This window comes from Molothrus ater, chromosome 2 (assembly GCF_012460135.2).
Source record: "Molothrus ater isolate BHLD 08-10-18 breed brown headed cowbird chromosome 2, BPBGC_Mater_1.1, whole genome shotgun sequence".
Lineage (NCBI taxonomy): Eukaryota > Metazoa > Chordata > Aves > Passeriformes > Icteridae > Molothrus > Molothrus ater.
Window position 1 is genome coordinate 83,691,599 of NC_050479.2, and position 23,873 is coordinate 83,715,471.

The 23,873-nt window shown below is 40.0% G+C and overlaps 1 protein-coding gene across 1 annotated transcript; it reads left to right on the forward strand.

Annotated features, from left to right (window-relative positions):
* Window positions 1-4,986: 4,986 nt before the first annotated feature.
* EED (embryonic ectoderm development) lies at window positions 4,987-22,184 on the forward strand. The gene is made up of 12 exons (XM_036386590.2): window positions 4,987-5,109; window positions 7,917-8,069; window positions 13,315-13,407; window positions 14,328-14,393; window positions 15,084-15,209; window positions 15,328-15,409; window positions 16,962-17,053; window positions 17,930-18,063; window positions 19,151-19,256; window positions 20,021-20,179; window positions 20,727-20,800; window positions 21,855-22,184. Exons 1-12 carry the CDS (start codon window positions 4,990-4,992, stop codon window positions 21,979-21,981), a joined length of 1,332 nt encoding a protein of 443 aa, XP_036242483.1. The 5' UTR covers window positions 4,987-4,989; the 3' UTR covers window positions 21,982-22,184.
* The last annotated feature ends 1,689 nt before the right edge of the window (window positions 22,185-23,873 follow it).

Here is a 23,873-nt window from a genome sequence, read left to right on the forward strand (position 1 = left end):
TGATTCTTTACACAGCTATGTAAATCACTCCTTGGCAGAGAATAGAAGGGCAGGTGGAAGCAGGAGAAATTAGGCGGATGGGGTGAGATGGGACTGGCTGAGCCACGCTGTTGCTGATCATGAAGGCACAGACTGAGATGATACTTTACTGACACAAAACTGCACATTGCCCCTCTGTCATCATGGCAGCAGAGCTGCTAGAGCAGATAGAGAATCCTACACCTTGGATCAAACCCTTTCAACATTGAAGATAAACCATGAACCGAAATGGCCCACGGGCAGATTTCAGGGCATTGCTGAGCTGCAGCTTACCACTACTGAGATCTTGTTTCTTTGTCATCTTTGACTCCTGGCTGCAGCTTCCTTTCTGGTGGTCATCAGAGAATTTGTGTTTGGCTGGTTTTGCCCATTAACTAAAGACAAAGGATCAAGTTACTTTGTGCTTGATCAATTTTCTTCTGGGTTAGTGAGCTGAACTTGCTCATTGAGAGTGTTTTGAAAAGCAAAGCCCATGGAAGAGCAGTGGTGGAAAACCAGAATTAGGAACATGAAGAAGGTTTGGAAAGGGGGGTGGGTGAGATATCCTTCCTTCAGTATCACTGAGCTGTCAGATCAACTCAGCTGTCTTGTCTTCTGATTCAGATACATCTTCCATTTTTATGCAGGTTGTTAGCTCTAGCAGATGGATAACGTATGTAAGTTTTATCCAGATCATCTTGAACTTCTGCAGCAAGATTTAAATGTGTGAGCTGTTCCTTGCTTTCAGAGTATGAGTCAGCCAAAGGTTTGACCCATTAATCTTTCAAAAGTGAGAGGGGGGGAAAATACTGCAGCCTTTTCTGGCTGTTGCTCTCCCATTACACAAAAGAGATGCTACGGTTTTTCATGTGGATGCTTTTCCAGTTGGTTTCTAATGTTGCTGTTTTCATAAGGCAAAAACTATGTAAGCAGTCAGACTTAAAAATTCAACTGGTGTTCTGAAAATCCAGCCATGTTTTCAGACTTTTAATAAAAATGCCAGTAAAATAGCCTCTGTAATTGGGGATGGACTGACAGGGATATTGACAATACACGGAGCAGAACAGAATCCACCTCAGTTGCCATGGCTATGTTTTCCTGTTGAGCTAATCCAATTTTAAAAATTACTTGTATCCAGTTAATTCAGTAGTTCTGATCTATAGACACATAAAAACCAGTTAGTAATAATAATAAGAAACACTTTTTATAAAGCAGATCCTGGTATCAGGTAATTTAGCTGTGGGGCTATCTCTGCTCAGAGGTAAAACACTATGCTACCTAAGGCAGCAAAATATCAGGGCAGCACAAAGGCCAGGGCTCCTCTGTTAATGCAGAAGCTCTAAAAAGCCAGACTCAGGTGCTTCACTGAGTAACAAGAGAGGCTGGAAAAAAACAGGTATTGCCTGGGCAAAATAACTCTCCATGCTGCCTGTGTCAGTGGGAACAAGAAGCTTGTTATCCAGGCCTCTACTCCTTGATGTCTGTCCACTAGCTCACTAATTCCATATGTCCTCCATTCCAGCACAGCACAGCCCCTTCATCTTTAAGATGGCAAAATTAAGGTCTACCCACACTGTTAGAAACCCTGAGCAAATTCTAAGACTCTTTAGAACACCACTATCTCTTACATTCTTTCTTACATATTGTCTACTGCCTACTCTCAGAGACAAAAGTTCTCAGCCACTTGGAGCAGCTGGTCTGCCACTAAAAGAAGGCAGAAGGTATGTAGACTACCTGAAGCATGTCAAAGAAGAAAGATGACAGGGGAGCTGTCTTGCTGGACCTGTCACAAACAAAAGTGAGCTAGTCAAAGATGTGGCTGCAGCAAACACAAGACTGTAGAGCTGAAAATCCTCAGAGAAATGAGCAAGGCAAGTAGTAAAATCACAACCCTGGACTTCAGGAAAGTAGATTTTGGTCTACTTGGGAATCTTTTTGGCAAGATCCAATTGGTATGGGGCTCAGGACAGCTGGCTGATCTGCAAGGAGAAGCTCATCTAAGAAATTAAAGAGCAGTCCATTCCAATGTGCAGAAAACCAAGCAAGCCAGGCAGGAGACCAGCATGGATGTATAAAGGATTCCCAGCTGAGCTCCAACACAAAAAGGAAGTGTATGGAAAGTGCAAGCACAGATGGACTGCCCAAGGAGAATACAGAGATTTGCTTCAGTGGGTAGGGCTAGTGTCAGAAAAGCCAAAGCTCATCTGGGAGATGAAACCAGACAGAGAGGGGAAGGTTATCAGGAGAAGGTTCTGTAGGTACACTGGCAGCAAAAGGAAGGCTGAGGAACATAAAGATCTGGTGCTCCATGGAGCAAAGGGCAGACACAGTCACAAAGGACATGGAAAATGCAAAGGACACAAATTGAAGCATGTGAATTTCTGACTAATTACAACTTAAAAAAACTATTACCATGAGGGTAATTAAACACTGAACACAGAAGACCACAGTGGCTGCAAAATATCTTGTGTTGAAGGAATTTTTAACTGGACTCAAGGAGGCCTTGAGGAACTGGCTTTAACTGTCCCTACTTTGAGCAGGGCATAGAGATGATGAGCTTTGGAGGTTCCTTCCAACCTCCAGGATCCCATGATTCTGTGAAGAAGCTTGCGTGGTAGAGAATGAATGAAAAGTGTGAGACTGATTTACTTGCAACCCATATATAAAAAAAAGTATTTCAATGTCCCAGAATGATCCAGAAATATTGTGGTATGTATTAAAAAAAACCCCAAACAATTCAAAAGCAGACTATCTATTAAGACCCCATGTCTTCGATGCATTCCAGAGTTTTTTTGACATTTATAATTGCAATCCTATGAGAACTCATATTTGGCAGAGTCTTTCCATATATATTAAATCCAGCCTCACAAGTACCCACCATGTGTTTTTAAATACCATTAATTCACTACTTAAAACTGACTGCAGATTTTTTTTTAAATATTGTTCTCCTGTTTTCCTCTATATACTATATCAAAGTCCCTATTACTTCTTAGTTAATATGTGTATGGTATTTATATAGCAGTATTATACTAATTAAACAAATAATGAGCTATATTTTTTCATAGTATCCCTCTGGGATATAAGAAATGCTTCTCATGTAGCACTGTTGAGAAACTGAGGCAGAGAAAAGCATGGAGGCTTTCCAAAGAGAATCTCAGCAGAGCACAAATTGGAGCAATTTCCCTGAACTTTCAAGCTTATGTTTAACCACACAACTAACTCTTTAAATAGAAGCTAGATGAAATGTACTATGACATTTGGAAACTGAGCTCCCCTGGTACACCAGTCTTTCATGTCTTTCAAGAAAGTGAAAGAAAAGCAAGTGGTTGAGACTAATAGTGTCTCCAGAGGGAAGCAGAGCTATCACCTTGGGATGGAAGCTATCTCCTTTTCCCCAGCATCTAGAAGACACAGACCTGCCAGGCCACAGCCGTTTGTGAGGGAGATGAACTGATTGACTCTGGGAGTGGGTGAGGAACCTTTCTGCATGCTGGCCATGAAACACAGGCTGGCTGAGGCTTCCACTTTCCTCGTGAGCTGCTGAAACGTGGTGGAGCTGAACGTGCAGCTTAGCTGGCCGTCTGGAGCATGTCAGCTGACAGCTGCAGGACAAAGGGGAGCTGTCTTCTCCCCAGTAGCTCAAGGGCACCCACAGGGAGAAGTTCAAAATTCTCTCTGCTGAAACTTTGTGCCTGCCCTTCTTTCAACAAATCTGCAGCACAGTTGTGCTTTAGTCTTCATTACAAGACATCGGTCAAAAAAAAATCCTGCTGTATTTTAGAAACAAGCCTGTATATTTTCCCACAAACACTTCTAACAAAACCTCAATCTTAACAGCACAGACCTATGGAGGGCTATTAGCTGTAAACTACCAACTTTTGCTATATGTTGTGTAATGCTTCATTGGAGCCTACAGTTCTGCAGAACTGAGACTGTTTATTGCTAAAAACACTATAGAACATGCACCATTTGAAGCATATCTCTTCTTCCTCTTTATCTCTGAAGTTCATGTGAGATTAAATTTTATACACAAGGCATGGCTCACTTCTGTCACTGCCCTCAAAGCTGGCTTTATTGACACTGGAATGTCTCCCTCAGGGAGAAAAGACTTGTTTCTGCCTCTACAAGTATAGCAGATAAGATGCTGTGCCTGTAGGCAGATTACTTTTCCCCTTTGTTAGAAGGTTGGGTTTGTTTTTATTTTTTTACTCTTCATAACTATTGTGACTCTGGGACCTGTGGTTTGCGAATAAGTAAATGAACAAACATAAACCTGCAAGTGCAGTTATTTAATTTATAGCCGTAGAAGGAGCTTGCCGGAGAGTAAAGAAGTAGGAAGAAGAGAAGAGCTTGTCTTTCTTATCCGGAAACACTATTTGCAGACTGAAGGAGTTTTGTGGAGCAAGAAAACCCAAACAAACAAACAAACAAACAAACAAAAACCAACAAAAAAAACCACACACAAAAAAAACCCCAAAAAACAAAACAAAAAAAAAAACAACCAAAAAAAAAACCCCAAAACCAAACCCGCCCCCCCCAAAAAACCAAACCACCACAAAAAAAAAAAAAAAAACCAAACAAAAAACCAAACCACAAAAAAAAACCAAGCCCAAGAAGCCCTTTGAGCACGAGAAAAGAAGGACAGAGGGGTCGGTGACACCCTCGGCGAAAGCGGCTGTTTGTTTCTCCATCACACGCGTGCTCGGGCTACAGGCAGCAGCGCCGGCCAGGCGCCGCCACGCTGTGACCACGCGGGCTCGCTCCCGGCTGAGCTCCCAGGACGAGCGGGGTCCCCGCCGCCCGCCGAGCTCCCGGGGCGGCGGACAGGGCGCGTTTCCAGAGGCGGGAAAGGCACTGCTCCGCCGGCCTGGCGGCTCCGGCCCGGCCAGCGCGCCCGCTTTACGGCACAGCCGTTCCGACCTCCCCGTCCGCGCTTTGCGGCTGCGTGGCGGTGGGTGGGGGGCGGGGAAGATGTCTGAGCGGGGAGAAGCCCCGGCGGCGGCGGCACCGGCGGGAGAGATGCCGGCGAAGAAGCAGAAGCTGAGCAGCGACGAGAACAGTAACCCCGGGGACCTGTCCGGCGACGAGAACGTGAGGCCGGGCGAGGGGGAGGCGGCACGGGTGGGGGGCTGGTGCGGCGGGAGCGCGCGCGCGCGCGCGGCGGGCGCGGGGCCTCGCGCCGGGGGCGGGCGGGAGCGCGGAGGGGCCGCCCCCCCCCTCCCCTCCCCCCCCCCCCCCCCCCGCTGGCCCCGCCGTGAGGGGACATCGCCCGCCGGGACCCCTCGGATGTATCCCGGGGGAGGGGGAGGGGGAGAAGGGGGTCTCAGTCCGGCCGTCTCGGCTCGGTGGCCGCCCCTCGGGGCCGCCGGAGGGAGGCCCCCGGTGGGAGAGACCGGGGAGGGTCTGGGGGAGAGACTCCCTCTTTGCCTCCACGTGGATTTGAGGCCCAGACTGCGAGCGGGCTCTGTCTCGAACTCTGCTTCAAACCATCAGACTTTTTTTTTTAATTTTCCCTGCAAACCAGCAGCATTTTCCATCTTTCTTGCAGTTTTGCATTGTGTGTCTTCACTGTCACGTTGTAGAGTAACATGCAGCACAAGTTTCTGTGTGCAGCCTTTTGGTGAATGAGGAGTAGGAGACGGTGCTCGTAAACTACTCTCAGCAGAAGGCAGCAGGGATGGGGTCTGTAGTCTCTAAGTTAGGTAAAATTCTAGTGCTCAGAGCAAAGGTAATGTGATTGATGTAGAATAACTTTATATCTGAAAGCTAAACTTAACCTAAGGTATTGAGCAGTCACTTTATGTAGTTGCTGGTGTGGAGAAAAGTTGTGTAGTTATGGTGTGTGTATTTTGTAGTGTGTGGAAGTTTCTTTTCCTGCACTTTTTCAGCAAGTGAGGGATCTGGACCACATCCTCCACAACCTTTGGAAGTGGTGCTTGTGAGGTGACAGGCAGGTTTGAGAGGTTCCACACTGCTGCTCTTTGGGTTTTTTTTAGTAGCTTAGCAGCATTTGTGGATCCAAGTGTAATTTGGTGACAGACGTTCAGACTTAATTTGTTGTCAGTTGGAGGCTATCACTGAGCATGGAATAGGTTGCCCCATCCCTGGAGATGTTTAAGGCCAGGCTGGATGTGGCTCTACACAGCTTGGTCTAGTGAAAGGTATCCTTGCCCATGGCAGTGGGTTGGACTGGATGATCTTTCAGGTCCCTTCCAACACAAACCACTCTGATTATACAATTCTCTGATTCTCTGTGGGTTGCCTCAATGGTGAAGGGATTCCTTTTTCAAGAGTTGTTATTGGACTCCACTACTCCTGCAAGATGGGGGATTCTGTTTAAAAGTTGACATAATGATGTTGATTTGGAGAAAGGGTGCATTTTGCTCTGCAGGTGTCCTGTGTGCAGGTTTGTTGGTTATGTGGTAGTTGCAGATACCTGGTGTAGTTCACCACACCAGCTGCCTGGTGTTCTCACGTTGGCAGTATCTATGTCTAGTCCAAAGAAAACTTCAGTCTTGTCAAGTATTAAAGTTCTGGCAAATGTGCTTGGGAGATGAGAATTTGGCAAACTCTGAAATTTTTTTAGGGTAAAGGAGAAGAAACAGGAAAACTTAAAACTGTAAAATTGGTTATGAAGATTAGTGGAGGGTTGGCTCTTTTAGGGGTCCAGTGTGAAGGGAATGACTCCAGATTTGGGCAGTACACTTACGGGCTTGTGTGGTATCTTTCCTTCTTTTTGTCCTCTGAATGTCCTGTCTTTCAGAGTTGTTGGGCAAACAAAGACTAATACACCTCTTCAGGCTTCTGATAATAGAGACATGAAACTGGGACAAAGAATGAATGTTTAGTGGGAAGCAGTGTATTAATGTTTATAGTTGACCTCATTCCATATTCCTAGTGCAGTTCCTAATGCAGCTTCATGAATCCCCTACAGTGACAGGCTGTTGTCTGCCTCTGTCTCCCTTAGTTCAGCTTTAGAAATTACCTGGCCTAGGATGAGTTGTTTTCCCCCCACTAGTGTGATGGAAAGTGAATGGACTATCTTGCCAGAAAAAATGGGAAAAGTTGATTTTTAACAAGCTGAATGCACTCATACAGAAGTTGGCAGAGTTGGCAGGTACAATGCAGGTGAAGGTGAAGTGCTCTGTGACAGGTGGTGGAGGGAAATGTCCTTTTAACCAGTGCCCTGCAGTCAGACCACACAGGAATTTGTAGTTTCTGCTGATTGTCCAAAGCTGATTTAAAATCTCAGCGTCTGGACAGAGTGTTTTGTGTATCCCTTTTTTTTTCAATTTTCCCCATTCTTATCTTATGCTAATGGTTAGAGGGCCAGTTGGATTAGTTAGCTGATCAGAATTTAGCTGTTAGTGGAAACAAGTAAATGTCTGTGGAAAAGTGTAGGAGGGAGAGGAGGGACTTTCTTCTGGTGTTGATGCTGACCTGCTGCAGAACTGTGCTGTGAGTACAGAAGCCTCAGAATGGCTTGGTTCTTGGTAAGGTCAGGCCTCATGTTTTTACACAAGCAACTCTTCTTCAGTACTTCAGAAGTACTCATTTCATCTGGATCAAAGATGTTTCCTAGGGGAAGCAGCTGCTTTATCTCTAGACATTTTCTTGAGAGCAGCTACCAGTATTCTGAAGAAACATCACTAGATCACAGTTCATATCTCTCCCTCTTGGATTAGTCCTCATGTGATTCATGTTCTGTTTCTAGAGAAGAATGCTATTATGCTGGCATTAGATTAAAATACATGAATCTAAATAACACCAAGTCCTGGGAGATTTGTTCTTATGAGTGACAAGAAAAAGTGAAAAGGCCAAGTGCTGCAAGATCAGTTGAATGTATACAGCAATTATGATCTCTCTGTGACATTCTGTATGATTCTGAATGTTTTCAGGATGATGCTGTTAGCATTGAAAGCGGTACTAACACCGAGCGCCCTGATACGCCAACAAACACTCCTAATGCACCAGGAAGAAAAAGCTGGGGGAAAGGAAAATGGAAGTCGAAGAAGTGCAAATATTCCTTCAAATGTGTAAATAGCCTCAAGGTGGGTATGCATGAGCTTCAGGGAATGCTGGGCATCACTTAGTGGCAGCAATGTTAATGTTGGCTGTGAGACAGCATCAAGCTAGATACTTTAAAATATCTTTAAGCAATTATGTTTCCTGCTGATTTGAAGCAGTTACTTTTCTTGCTTGGAATAGCCAAAGTTTTGAAGAAAAAATGTACTGAGAAATAGGAAATAGTAGATAGTGCTGCAGTTAACATTGTTTTTGTAGAGTTTGCAAAGTTTTGTGCGATGCTATGATTATGTATTTCATTGAAGCTGTAGATGCTACTGAAATATAAGAAGTTGGATAAACAAATTGAACTAAAACAAAACCTGTGACAACTCCATGCAAAGCACAGAACCTGCTCAGATTTCTCTACGTGTTGAAAAAAAACCCAGAACAAACCCACCCAACAGTCTTAGAGTAGCTTTTTCCTCACACTTAACCAGATCAGGTATTTTCTATCCCCTGGCAATATCTTAACTACTGTGTAGTGCAATTTGGTTAATTTATTGTGAGTGTTGGGATCATGTGTTAGCACCTGATTCAGGCAGTATGTGTCTTCCCATGTAACACCTGGTGCTTTTAAGAGAGGTGGATTCATGGTCTTTACTCCCTGTTCTGCTGTTTTAGCATAGTCCTGTTTTCTTCTGCACTGGTGACAGATTGTGGTGGACTGAATGAGTTTTCTCATTCATGACTATTTTACTCTGTCAGGATGTTCTTCTTTTTCTCATTCCTTGCTTCATGTTTATTTACATGGCAAGATGGGAGTTATGGCAAACTCTGTGAGGATCTGTGTAGCTCAGCAGTGAATATTTTCTGCAGAATTGCTCTAAGAGTATTTTTTCATTCCCCCTATGCCTAACTGTGGAGCTGTGCTGATGTGGCTGTGTTTCTGAGCTTTGTCTTCAGGCTGCTGTAGTGAGACACTGGGGTACTTGAGTGGGAGGGGATAAAAGGTTTGGAGCATGGGAACCTTCTAAATGAGCTTTGCCACTGGTGAAATTGCGATATGAAGTTACAATGACAAAGGTATCTGGGAAACAAATTGATCTTATTGTGTTCTTGAAGTATAAAAATTGCCTCCATGCCTTTGAGGGTGTAGGAGGAAGGGAAGTTGTTTCATTTCACCAAGGTAGGCAGCAGTTCCTGTGAATCGCCCCCGCGGATGGTGCTATTTACAGCTTCAAGTCATACTTCAAACGCAGACACCAATCTTTGGACACCCAAACTTTGAACAAGTTCTGAGCTTTGTTACTCATGCTTGTTTTCTGTCTGCAGACAAAAAGGGTTGCTACTTTCCAAGTGTCTTCTGGGAAAACAAAACATTCCCTCACCCCAGTGTCAATCCAGACCCCACTGCAGGGTGATCCAAAAGACCAAGCTATGAAACTAAGCAATCCCTGACTTCCTTGGGTTTGGATGAGGGCTGGGAACAGATTCCTGTGCAAGTGGAATCAAGCTGTGAGGGAATAAATGCAGCATTTCAATTAAGTGGGGTATTATTATTAGCTTTTTTCCCCTGTTTCTCTTTGGTCTGAAATTAATGGTAATGATAAGAGATGTGCATGTTAGACAAAGACATAGGTAGCAGCCAAATTTGGTTTTTTACTTCATGACTGAGGAAGCCTCTCTTCCTTTTCCTGTTCTTCCATACTAACTTTGCAAAGACTCTGGAGAAAACTAATATTGAATGTTGTATGTGGGTTTAGAAAGACACTTCTGACTCTTTGAGTACCGTGTCATATATCCCCTAGTTTATATGATTTTGAACTATGCTGTAAGATGCAGGTATTGAAGTTAATGAAGGGTCAACATGATTTAAAGATCATAGAAATTAATATTCTTTAGGGGTGTATAAATTACATGTTCTTCCACTTTTGTACTTTTGGTTTTCCTGTCTTATTTTGTTTTTTAGTTTTTTTCCTTTGGGAAACAAATATGGCCATTACTGTCTGCTTTGAGTGTTAAATGGTTATGACTCAGCCTGAAAAACTCAGTGCTTGCTAAATATGTGTTTTAAACACTACTTTGGGAGTTCTTTTGGGTGAAATTTAAGCATCAGGAAAACAAAAATAATGGAGAAAAAATGGAAAATCTTGGAAAATGTCAGGAAATAAAAAACTGCCTTTTTTTCTTTATGAAGTAGTAAGTTACTTGTAAAATGTACTGAGAAAATTTGCTTTCTGTGGACTGAATGGAAATAGGGTTTATAAATGAGCATATACAGCTAACAGCTAGCACAGTTGCACATCCTCATATATCCATCTATATCTTGCTGATAGATCTTTTGGCAGAAAACTGTGTATATTTTGCTTTGTTGTGCTCCCTTTAAAGCAATGCAATTATTTTCCCTACCCTTTACTTCTGCTTAGGTGTGTGCTTAAGTTCTAAGCAGCCTGGTGTTGTCTCAGCTTCTCCTTGCTGTCCCCTACCTGGGAACCAGTATGCAATGCCATGCAGAATTCTAGCTTGTTGTTGGTGTGTAATGGAAACTAAATGTCACTACACCCACTGCCCACAATGGCTTACTTTCACTTCTGGGAACTGGAAATGCACGTGTGGGTTGTTGGTTCCCCACTGGCAGTGTGGGTGACACAGATTAAAAGGCATTCATGCAGGTGATTATTTTTGCCATCGTAATGACTTCACTGCTTTCTGTCTAAAACCAGGTCTGATCTTACTCTTTGATTGAACCCAAGTTGGTGTTGAGTGAGTAAGGCTCATTATTGGTTGTTTATTTATTTGCTTTTGTAGCAATAGGTCTGTTTTGTTTTCTGCCTTCTGTCTCTAGTGCATGAAGAACCTGGGTACTTTGGGTTTCGTGCCCTGTATTCATAGCAGGGACAAGATGGCATGTCACAATTTTACTTTTGGACGGATATCTGGGTCACTTCTGTCTGTACAAACCAATGTCAGATTTGTGTCACATACTTGGCATCTGAGCATAACCATCGTGTACGGCACCTAGAATACAATGTTGTGGAAAATCTCCTTCATTGTTTAGCACTTGGGACAAAAATTAGAGCAGACAAGTATTTTCAAAGTAGCTGTGTGCTGTCTCTGACCACTGGGGATGTTGGGAGTTTAAATAGGAGCAGAGCTTCTGCAGATACCCTGGTATCTTCCTGCAGGAGCCTCTGCCTGGCTGCTTCATCCATCAAACATCAGCAAAACTGCAATATGTACAGTCAGGCTCCTGGAGATTGTAGCACTTGGTGTGAGAAATGTAGTGTGGGTGAAGTAAGTAGAATAAAGACCTTTGTCTTGCAGAGTAATTTTTTTCCAGGGAAATAGGTTTTCTTTGAAAAAGCTTGCAAAATACTTTAGGTATGTACTCAAGTATAAAAATATGGAAACTGTAGCACTCTGTTATATATCTCTACTTATCACCTTAGTCTTGGTCCTACCTAGAAAATCAGAAACATTTTGCAATGTATGCTGGAAAAATATCCTATCTTGAGGGTGAAAAACATACTGCTTTTCACTTTCCATGTTTTGTTAAATTTATCAGAAACAGGGCATATAACAGAGAACAAGGTTGTTCCAGAAAAACAAATGCAAAACCTGCTAATATATCTCTGCAATAAAGCAGTGGGAGCCCATGCATTTTACCTGTATTATCTTCATGTGATATGTCAGAAGCACTCACTATTCAGCAGCAGGAACTCCTTCAAGCAGAAATTTGAAACCAAGTTATTATTAGTGGAAAAACTTTATTAAGCATTTTCAATTTGATCTCTCAGCCATTCTCGTGAACAAGACTTAAATACACTCAGAATTTAAGGCTACCAAGTAAAATTAATAAATATATTGCTAAAAAGTAAAATTAATAAATGTATTGCACACAAAAAATCATGGCCACATGTATTCAATATTATGGCTTATGGTTTTCCTCATTCTTAATTTCTAGTTCAACTGTAATACTTAACAGATACTGAATACCTGCTTTTTCCTTCTGTCCTGGGGTTACTAAGAGCCCTGCTACTTTTCCCTTTCTTAATATCCTATATCCCTCATCTCATGAAGCCGTTAGTTTCTGCTTTTGTGTTATGATGGATAATACTTTGAGTTAAGCTGTGAACAATTCTTTTTAATCTGTATTGAGCTTTGAAAGTTGTTATCTCTCTTAAGAATTGCAGGAGGGCCTTAATCTCTGAAAGATTTTCTGCTTTCTCTTTCTATTAATAACAGATACTGCCTTTCTCAGTAAATAATGCTATTTAAAATTTTTCCAGACTTCCTTTACTTTTCTTTTTCTAAGGAGTGTTAGACTCCCTACTCACACCCCCTCCTCGATTTATTCTTTGGTTTTGGATAGGCTGGAGCTGCCAGGGCTGGTACTTCTTGTGTTGTCTCTGAAGTGCTGCCATTTGAAGGCTGCTGAACAGCCATCATGAGACACTTCCTTCCTGCCTGCACTGTCCCAGACAGTCCCCTGTGGGGAGGCACTTTAATGAACATTATTCTTGCTGAAAACATCCTGTCAGGACAGGCCAAAATACTGTTATCAATTATTAACAAGCACCACCATATTCATCACAATTCATAAACATACCTCTTTTTTTTTTTCCTCTCAAACTGATGTAAGTTGTGTAAAATAATACTTGGCATTTCTCTGGTAACTGTTTGTAAAGGGGATCTGAAAACATTTTGTAGACATGAACTTTGTAGCAGTATTGTGACACACTGGAGAGAGTTCCTTGTGTCTGTGACAAAGTTACAAGACCTAACTGTAATGTAATAGTTAAATGTGGCTCTTTTCCATCCTTATACCAATATAATTCTTCTCTCTCCTGGTAATTCTTCCCTGTGAAGTTGCAAATCCTTGTGGTATAAGTAATTATGATAGAAAATGACCTTAGATGCAGAGGTTGCCTTACTGAAAATTGTAAACCAAAATACTGGAGCTGCAAATACAGCTTGGGAGTTCTGCCAGCTTCTAGGCATGACTGAGACAACAGTTCTTCCCATTTACTTTTTAAAAGGTTGGTGGAGAAAGAAAAGGGAGGGGTGTGTTTGTCAGAATATTCCTTTAACCTCCCTTTAAGACGGCAAGTTAAAATGTGGTGTTACAAAACTATGATTGTTAACTGTTCACTGTCTAAAATTATACTGCCTGTGAACCCATTAGTTTGAGGAGGGAAAATTGTCAATGAAACTGTTGAATTTCACAGCAATGATATGCTTGTGGGTTTTGTTGGGTTTTTTATCTCTAAACTTACTTTACATGTATAGGAGGACCATGGCCAGCCTCTGTTTGGAGTCCAGTTTAACTGGCACAGTAAAGAAGGTGATCCTCTTGTTTTTGCCACTGTAGGCAGCAACAGAGTGAGTAATCTGTTTTTCATCATACCGCCTTCTGTGTGGTTCTGCATGCATTCCTGTTTTCAAGCAATCCCTTTACCTGTGTTTGGTATGGACATGCAATACTTTATATAAACAGATGTATTTCTAAGATCTGTAGCATCTGTTATCTGGGAGAGCTGCATCCTTTGGATTGTTCCAGGAAGTCTTGCTAGCTATTTGGTAATTAAGCTATGGAATAAAGAGAAAAGTCTTACAGTAGTATGCATATGGGATAAGGAAGAGAGGTGCTTAAATGTATCTTCTCAATAAAATTACTTTTCATAAATATTGTCATCTAAAAGTAATGTACTCATATATACAGGATGAGAACTGTCTGCAATAGTGGCTGGCTGATGCCAGCCAGCTCAGTAGCTAAATTCATGGCCTGTGTGGAGGGAATTTATAGACTTCCTCTGAACCACGTTTGATGTCATTTCGGTCTTGAAAATAACCCCTGAGAAGTGCGTTTTATGCAAGTGCTGTGAATAAATAAGTGTTTCATTTCTAGGTCTGTTCTGCCTGGCAAGTCACCAGAAACACTAAGTTTAAGCAAGGTATCAATGACTCATTACAAGACCAAGTCACATTAGAGATAACTGCAGTAATTAATTCCAGCAAGGGTTTATCTTATTAAGGCAATTCAAATAATAGACTTCAATATCTGGGAAGGACAGCTGACAAGTCCTGGAATGGTGCTTTAATGAAACTGCTGTGGGCAATCTTTTATCAAACCATTTCCACCTGGTAAACAAATGGATGATGGATGAAATCTAAACCATAGAGGCGCTCTACCTCTCCCCATCAGGCAGTCAATAGATGGGTGCATGTGATTTCCTTTTGAAATGTTACAACTAAGCAGCAGTCTCTCCCACTTACTTATTTTTGGGTTTTTTTTTCTCCAGGTTACTTTATATGAATGTCATTCCCAAGGAGAAATCCGTCTGTTGCAGTCTTATGTGGATGCTGATGTATCCTTTTAAGTTAAATACCCACGTGTTTGCTTCTTCTTTATGAAAAATCAAGAGGCTTTGGAGGAAAAAACATGAAAATGTTTTGTCTGTGATTTAATACTTTGCTCATGTGGTGCATTCTTTATGTTAGGTCCAAGTCTTGCCTCTTTCCCACATCCTAGAATCCCTCCTATTGAAAAAATGTTAAAAACGCAGACTCGGGGACCAGACTGTATTAAAATATTTGAAAACTGATTCTCCATCAGTTTAATCTTCCCAACACTAATATTTGTATAATGTTTCCCTGCTTTAAAGTGTTTCCCTGTGAATTGGAACTGGGTTTAAAGCATAAGGATTGTGTTTCATGCTCTGTAGCATTAATAATTTGTGTTGATCATTTGCAATACACAAGTCATTAACTTGTGAACTTGGTCATGATTGATTATTCCTAATCAGAGGTGATGCCATGAAAGAGAAGGTGTTCCTTTTATGTTATGGAACAGAAGTGAGGAAATCAACATCTGTAGAAAAGGTGATGTCGCTGGTATTTGCAGGTGTATAACTGAATGTGTTTTTTTCTTATTGGATTCAGCAGAGACTCCTGGGCACTTAAATAAAATAGCTACAGGTTAGTTTAAAATAAAATGTTAAAAAAAGAAAAAAAAAATCTCCTGTTTGTTCTGTGATCCTTAACTTGATGCATTGTAGGCAGATGAAAATTTCTATACCTGTGCATGGACATATGATAGCAATACAAGCCATCCTCTTCTGGCTGTGGCAGGATCCAGGGGTATTATTAGGATAATTAATCCCATTACAATGCAGTGCATAAAGGTGAGTGTTCACAACTTTAAGATACAGCTTGTGTTTTAGTAAGGTATGACACTTTTTTCTTCTAAGTACATGTAAGCATGAGGAGAAATGGTAACTTGGTCTCTGAATTCTATCCCAGCACTACGTGGGCCATGGAAATGCAATCAATGAACTGAAATTCCATCCAAGAGATCCAAATCTTCTTTTATCTGTAAGCAAAGGTGAGGAAAAACCTCTGTTGTTTTTTGTATAAATGAGGATACTTTGGATTGGAGTTTGGTCTTGAATGTGGCCAAAAACCTTCGTGAATTTTTTTTTTACGAATGGTACTGAACAAGTTCACTTTGAAAGTTGAGAGCAAATCATGCTTTTACATGGCTATATATTTTATACTTACTAAATCCATGGCCTACAACCATAACTCCAGCTATGGTGCAAAGGGATTGTGAATAGTGCTGCTTTTTAGGAAAGAAGAATCCTGAGCCTTGGGTTTGCTCTTTGCTTTCGGGCAGTTGAAGTTTTTTCAGTTGTTGAATCACGTTGCCATCTAGTGGGGACCTCTTAACATTGCAGACAGCATTCACCATCCTGTTCACAAGAAAAACCTGGGTTGTCTGTTGCTTGGGAACTTTAATTGGACTCTGTGTAAAAAGCATTTTAGTAAAGGAGGCTTTTGGTGTAGTGTCTTATGGGCTTGTCCAGAAAATTCTAACAGTCACAACTTCCTGATCTTGACTGTTCTGTTAAGTAAGGGAATGATCTGCCACAAGGAGGTAGCCTTCAGGAATTTTTGAGTCAGAAACATTCACTTAAGGGGACTTTTTACTTTAGTATATTTGAACTTACTGATGAAGCTACATGAGAACAGGAGTTGGGAAGCTCTCTGATGATTGTAATGGTCAATTTGGTGCTGTGGGTCTGTAAACATCCAGTTTCTGTATATTTTTTAGGTTCTCTTTGTAATAAGGTTTTGACATCAGCCATAGTACTACAAGTTTCTCCGGTGCTATGGCTGAGAAGGCACAAGGAAGGAGAATATTTGGGCTGTTAGAACTGTTTGGCTGAGAGATTATTAAAAAGGGAGGAAAATATTTGGGACTGCGTGGCCACCTGTTTCCCTTCTAGGATTTTGGGTGTTGCTGTAATTCAATGCAAAGTACTTGTGGAATCCAACAGGGAAATACTCTAGAGTTCCTGTTTCCAAATGGGAGATACACTAGAGGTTCTTCATTAGAAATTTTTAAAACTTTCTTCAAGTAAGTGGATTAGTCTAATTGACTTTAGAATACATATTATTTATGTAAACAGTTTTTCTCTCCCTTACTGACTGTGATTCACCAAGAATAATGTTCTAAAAGTTAAAGAATTGAAAATCACAACTTTTCTGAATGTTGATGTTAGAATGGCAGAAAGGAATTCTAGCATTTTTTGATACATAAAATTGTTCTTATGACTGACTTAAAGCATATTTGTCAGATCAGACTTTCCTTTGCTTTTTGGATGATCTAAAGATCCAAGTGTGTTTTTGCTAGAAACTTTCCCTAGGGAAGGGGGTGGGCACGCTTTTTCAATTACAGAATTACTTTTAACAGTTAAGTTAGTTATAATAGCAACTTTAGTTAACGCAGTTCTTTTGTTTCTAACCAAAAAAAGAAGAATTTAATGCATTTTTGATGTTGACCTAAACACCTGTTACTCAAAGTGATTAAACTGAAATATATTATTCAAATGTACATATAAAAAGCAGCATGTAATTCTATTTGTTCTTTATAGATCATGCATTGAGACTGTGGAACATCCAGACAGACACGCTGGTTGCAATATTTGGAGGAGTGGAAGGGCACAGGGATGAGGTGTTAAGTGCAGTAAGTGGAAGACCGTGGGGCAGTGGTTTAGATTTACAACGGGTAGTAAGCAACTTTCTATCCTTCTGTGCACTGTTTAGATACTATAGCTACTTTAAAATAACCACCTGGAAGTGCATAAATACTGTTTTAAGAGGATAGACAGCTTTAAATGTCAGCTGGTTTGATTGATGTGGCCACCTCTTGCAGACAGGATCTGTGTGTTTCAGTAGCTGGTTTACTCACGGTGCAGCCTAGAAGTGAGCAAAACAGGGCTCAGTGGGGCAAGAAAGAGTAAAAACATTTCATGATGGTCCCACTTTTGAAGATCTTGAGTTCTCATCAAGTCAAAGCAGCATAAGCAAATAATCCTGGAGAGACATGGTGGTGAAGGAAAGAAGTTGTTTGAGTTATATTGTTTTTCAGTGGCTGTGAACAGACACTGGTACCCAGCAAACATCAACTAGAATAGTTAACTTTTAATATGCTGTTCTTAAGAACTCTTTCCATTCCTGTTATTTGACCTGTTGTGAAAGGTGAGGGGTGCATCTGGAGGAAACCTGACACTGTATTATTCACCCGTGTTGTAGCCCTGGAATTCTGCCAGAGTTGCTCCTAGGGAACTTAGTGAAAGAGGAGAACTAGCTGTAGATTCACTGTCTGTCAGTGCTGTTGAATATGTCTCTCTTTCTTGAGAGAGACTAAATATAATTATTAAGATGCTGTGCTGCTTTGCAGTGAGCTGATTACATTCTTAGTGTTTTTCTATTTGAAATATTCAGTTTTATTGCATGCTCTATGCATAAAATGCTGTTTTGATGGAAATGATGGAATAAAATCTGAGTTGATATAATGCAGCATAGGGTGAGAATGTTCAAAATTATTTTATATACATAGGATTACGATCTTCTTGGTGAAAAAATTATGTCCTGTGGGATGGATCACTCTCTAAAACTCTGGAGAATTAATTCAAAGCGAATGATTAATGCTATCAAAGAGTCTTATGAGTACAACCCAAACAAAACCAACAGGTATGTAGTCTTCATCTCCTTGTCTGTCTTTACCAGACATGAATACTCCTATCAACAGTCCAGGTTCCTTTCCATATTGGGAGTTTTTGGGTAGTGATGTGGATGCTGAATCTCACTAGATTGTGTGTCTTATTGTTGTTTGCTTCACTGGAATTTTATTGAATTCTGATTCAAAGTCCCAAAATTTTTTATTTTTAAATATCTCAATTATTTCTTATTTGCTGGACTAGAAAATGTCTAAAATTATTATCTTAAAGCTTGTATTTCATGCATTTGAAGATGTCAGTATCTTTTCTTCATATCATCTCATCTCAAAATTTCTAGAAGGGAATCAAATCTGTGTAATTAAATGTGTCAAATTATCTTATATTGAGTAGCTAATTATTGTGTATTATTTTACTTTGGGGTGGGGAAAAAACCATTTACATAGTCATAACTTTAATTTTCATCATTCTCTGGTTTGACCTCAGCTATGAATAAATGATCAAGTAAACATAACAATTAGATACATGATAGATAAATCCTCCTTTATGAAGTTCTTCAACTTTTGGATCTTAACTTGCAGTTAAACCATTGAGAGAATTGAAGAGTCTAAAACACAGTGAACATGTTCAGCAATGAGACTAGCTGTGAAAATACTCTGGCTTTTTTTGGTAATGTTACCAAATATTAAATGATGCTTTTTAGCGTGCTTTTTTTAAAATGATGATTTTTTTTTTAAGTGTGCATTTCTGTTTAACAATTTGGATGTTGCAGCAGCAGCATCAGGAGGACTGAGCTTTAATTAGTTCTTGAAGTATTTGGTGACAGGCATTGTATTCAGCATCTGAAGGAGTAGTTTTACTCAGCACAGTCTTTTACATGAGAAACTTAGTTATTTCATTAGGAATGAGGATGAAAGCAAGGACTGTTCCTATTACTATTAAAAAGAAAAACAAGCTGCATACAAAATCTACTTTGTTATAAAACTGTTAAAAAGCTGGGCTTGTTCTTTTAACATTAAAATATATTAAAACTGGTTATTAAAAATTACACTTGTGCTTCTGCGTTTATTTTTCTGAACCTCACTTGGCAATTTTCTCCATAGGCCTTTTGTTTCCCAGAAAATTCACTTTCCTGACTTTTCTACAAGAGACATACATAGAAACTATGTTGACTGTGTACGGTGGCTGGGAGACCTAATTCTTTCCAAGGTAATGCTGCATTTTTCAGCTATGTTACATTTATTTGTTGGTCCTGAGGATCCTAAACAATTTTATTAGCATATGGGTCTTAGGTTAAATTACTATCTTGTGTCAAATGATTTTGTGGAATGTGCTGGGAATTTTGTCACCTGTTAGGATCTGTGGGTAAGCAGCTTATACTTAAAAAGCAAAATTCTTACTACAGGTGTACTCCCTTACAAGTAAAGGGTTTCTGGCTAACCAGGATCTGCACAGACCATATGACAAAGGAAACTCTAGATACTATTTAGGGATCCTGCTAAAGAGTGAGATGAGGAGTAGCCATAATGGAGTAACTTTGATTTATGTGTTGTGTCCATTCGTAGCATTGGCTTGCAGATATTAAAGCAGGCAGTCCAACTGCCTTGATGCCAGCAATTGGTGAGTGCACCAACCTGTTAGTCAAAGGGATTGGGTAAACAATCCTCAAACCAATGTATATTTAGGCTGCTTATGAAATTGTGTTTGAGCCATCTGGGTGACTTCATCTGACGCGGGTGAGGGAGGGCCCCTGCAGTCCCATTACCTGGCAAAGCTGGGAGGGCATCGGGTTGCCAGCATGGACAGTGACTGTTATTGGTGATATGGCTGTGATCTAAGGGCAGAGGTGAGATTTTCAGTTCTGCTTTTCATAGTGTCATTGGGGAAGATGTGAGATGAAATGTTTGCTTCTAGTTGGACTGATTCTGCAGTATAAATTACAGGTGATTTTTCTTTTCATTATTTCGCTCCAGTCTTGTGAAAATGCAATTGTTTGCTGGAAGCCTGGCAAGATGGAAGATGATATAGATAAAATCAAGCCCAGTGAGTCAAATGTGACCATTCTTGGGAGATTTGATTATAGCCAGTGTGACATATGGTACATGAGATTTTCAATGGATTTCTGGCAAAAGGTATGTGTCTGACTTTGCTGTATTTGAAGGTGTGTAGCTTTTCATTGGTTACATGTTTATGGGTATAGGAAGGGTCTTGGTTCATGTGATATTTGAGAAACAGAATGGTTTGCTGTAAGGGACGTCATATGAACCTGCAGATTAAATTACTATCTTGTGTCAAATGATTTTGGGGAGTGTGCTGAGAATTTTGTCACCTGTCAGGATGTGTGGGTAAGCAGCTTATACTTAAAAAGCAAAATTCCTACTACAGCTGTACTCTGCTACAAGTAAAGAGCTCCAGATTTTTCATTCTGGGTTCTGCCTGTGGGGAAAAATTCCATAAAAGAAATACTAATTTTCCACCAGAAATAAGTTTCCCGATGTCTTCATCCCCTGTCTGCAGAGATTGTTCTACAGCCTTTCTGACTCCTCCAACAAACTTATTAAGTCATTCATGTTAAAATGTTCACGCACAATTTATCAGCTCTATAGCCTTTATAAACTTCGGACTTTATTCTTTGAGGGAGTATTTTAAAACCTCTTTATCCTCTGCTTTCTTTTTAAGATGCTTGCTCTGGGCAATCAGGTTGGCAAACTTTATGTTTGGGATTTAGAAATAGAGGATCCACATAAAGCCAAGTGAGTACTTTACTTTGTTTTTGCTAAGACAGAGAGTTGGGGTCCTTTTCTTTTTTTCTTTCCTTATTATAGAGAAGTTCTTTACTGTACTACTTACTTTCCATTATAATTAGTAGGGAAATAAACATTGTGAGCCCCTGAAGGTTAATGTTTATTTTATCTCACTGATTTATAAATTATATTTTATTAATGCCACGAGGTCCCAGTTGGATTGTGCTGCCTACCATGCATAGATACAGTAAAAGGCAATTTATTTCTCACAGAGTTTACGCTAATTGGGTGGAAATTTTGCAAAGCCATTAGGAGAAGATGTGCAAGGTGGGTGTAGCACATGACAAAGGCGAGATAGGTGACAGGACTGGAGTAAAAATGGAGAGTGTAAAGGTGAGCTATGAGCACAGTGTGGAGAAAACACTGTGGCTTTCCACTTCCTCACCTGTGCTGCCAGGCAATTTCACAGCATGTCTCTTAGATACATATAGGTATGTATGTATGTGTGTAAACATACAAATGCAAAAAAAGCCTGAACACAAAAAAAGGCCCCAAACAAAGCCACTGCCAAAAAACGTTGTATATAAAATGGATATACACTGCATTTTATTTTTATATGCCCTATTTGATATATTATACATATCTTTATATATATATATATATATATATATACATATATATATATATAATTCATGTAAATATGTATAAATGAATACATTAATGTATAAAATTCCTGGAAGTGTGGCAGTCTTTAATCACATGATTCTGATTTTTCATTCCTAACCCTGTGAAATAACACTGATTATGAAGTCCTAAATAATGTGATTCAATAGGCTTTCAATCTTTGCTTCACTAAAAATTGGGTGGATGAGAAACAACTGTGGGTGAACAGGAAACTGCTGTCCCAAGTCCTCATCTGGAATACAAAATACACCATGAAGGCCATAATCCTGTTGCTTTCAATTCCTCCTAGGTCACATAAATAAGGGATTACTGAAACAGTGCTGCATAATGTAGTAGGAAGATTTAACATTTCAGCTGAATAATTTTCTTTTCTTTCTAGGTGTACAACTCTTACTCACCCTAAATGTGTTGCTGCCATCCGACAGACCAGTTTTAGCAGGGACAGCAGTATCCTTATAGCTGTGTGTGATGATGCCAGTATCTGGCGCTGGGACAGATTACGATAAAGTACTTTTTCTTAATTCATAGAAGAAAATATATTTTCAAATTATAATATAGTCTGTTAACATGCTAGTACAGTAGATGCATTTAGTGTAGACTCTCTTGAAGGTTCGGCAGGCTGGAGCTGGACTTAGTGATGTTTACATTCTGTGTATTGTTCTGCTTGAAATTGCTGCTTTTAATAAAAAGAAGTATTTTTGTAAAGTTTTCTGAATTGTCCATATTAATTATTTCCCACAAGAAGCTTTCACTTATGGCCTAAGAAATTTCTTTGTTAGAGTTAACACATGAATGTATGTCAACTTGCTAGAAATTTTGTATATTTATGCTTGCAGTTGTATTTTGTGCCTTTCTTTATAAAACCTAATGAAGCTTTTATTCAGGGACAACACACAGGAAATGCTACTCTTAGGAATATAATATAAACCATTGTTAAACAATTCCTAAAAATATTTTGAACTCATTCTTTAAGTTAGTTGCAGATTGAAATTGATTTGATCTTTTGTAATCTCAAACTGGAATTTGCTTCTCACCATATATGTTAATGACTAGTGGGGTAAAAACATTACTGGCTTTGTCTTATGGATCACATTGTTCTGTCTAGTTACTGCATTTATCTAAGTTAGTTTTTGGAAATATATTTTAATTGTCTCTATTGTCAGTATTCCCAAATAACCTCCTCAATGTTTTTACTTTCCTTAGGAATAATGAATTCTAAAATCAATCATATTTGATATAGGATTAAAATGTGTGTACAGTTAATAAAAATGAAAGGGGGAAATAGATAAGATGGCAGAAATGATTAGCAGTGATAATCTGTGTTCAAAACTTGTGTGTATTTTGTCAGCAGGTAGCTGAAATGCTCGTGTCTCTGTTAAGAAAGTGGTCCAGGACATTGCTCAGTAGCTGTGTGCACATGAATGAGGAAGTAAATAACATTTATTGAGGCTGAACCATTTACATACTTTTTTTCCCTTTCCCTGCCTTTATCCTTTAACATAGCATATTACTTGAGAAGAATGTTTTGAGTTATGATGTAAATACAATTACACTGTCATTGTTAGTATTATGGTGCCTTTCTGATCAGTAGATTAAGTAGTCCTGTCTGCTGCTGACTTCTTAAGTGTGTATCTAACTTTTCATCTTTCAAGATATTGCTTTTTTCTGTTTGTTACAGTTTGGGAAGCTTGTAAATGCTCTAGTTAGATAAACTACCTGTGCAGTTGGAAGTAATATGACTATACTAGTTTTAATTTGTGTCCTTGGAAACCTGAAAAAAATGAGGCCCAGAACAATGGACTGACAAGCAGTTGACAAATTTTAGTCTGTAATATATAATTGTTTTTCTTTTTTCCTCTTTTAAATCCTTGATCTTACTACTGGGGAAGTGCAGTAGTACCACAGGTCCATCCAAAACAAGTATTTAATTGAGCTGGATTTTGGACCTTGTTTTTCTTGCACAAGCCACATGGCCGGTATGGTCTTTCTTGTGCCTATGAGTGTCTGGTCAAGAGGACATGGTCAGGAAGCCAAGTGTAAAACCAGAATTGGGCAGAACCATGTAGAAGCCCGAGTACCGGAGGGAGGAAGCTGAAATTCCTGCAGAGTTGAACACAGATCAGCTGCTGGAGACAGGTGAGACTGGAGCCTGGAGAAAGTGTTTTAACTTCCTGCACTTACAGAACTGCTGGCATAGTACGAGCCAGTGTTTACCCAACAGCAGTGGTCCATAGACATCATAGATCATGCTGTGGAAAGTATGAGGGGTTGGCAGAGTCTGAAAAATTATGGGGCTGGGGTGTGGTTGGGAGAGCACTCCAGAAAGGCAGTGGGAGTGCTCAGGCTTCCTGCAGCCTCAAGGAAAGAGCTTTGATTGAGTTAGCTGTACTAGGAACGC

What these genes read in the sequence shown, in the direction of transcription:
- EED (XM_036386590.2), top strand. Translation starts at nt 4,990, where the DNA reads ATGTCTGAGCGGGGAGAAGCCCCGGCGGCGGCGGCACCGGCGGGAGAG. An exon ending in AGTCTTATGTGGATGCTGAT is followed by an intron (nt 14,394 to 15,083) that starts GTATCCTTTTAA and finishes GATGCATTGTAG; the next exon opens with GCAGATGAAAATTTCTATAC. An exon ending in GAGACCTAATTCTTTCCAAG is followed by an intron (nt 19,257 to 20,020) that starts GTAATGCTGCAT and finishes ATTTCGCTCCAG; the next exon opens with TCTTGTGAAAATGCAATTGT.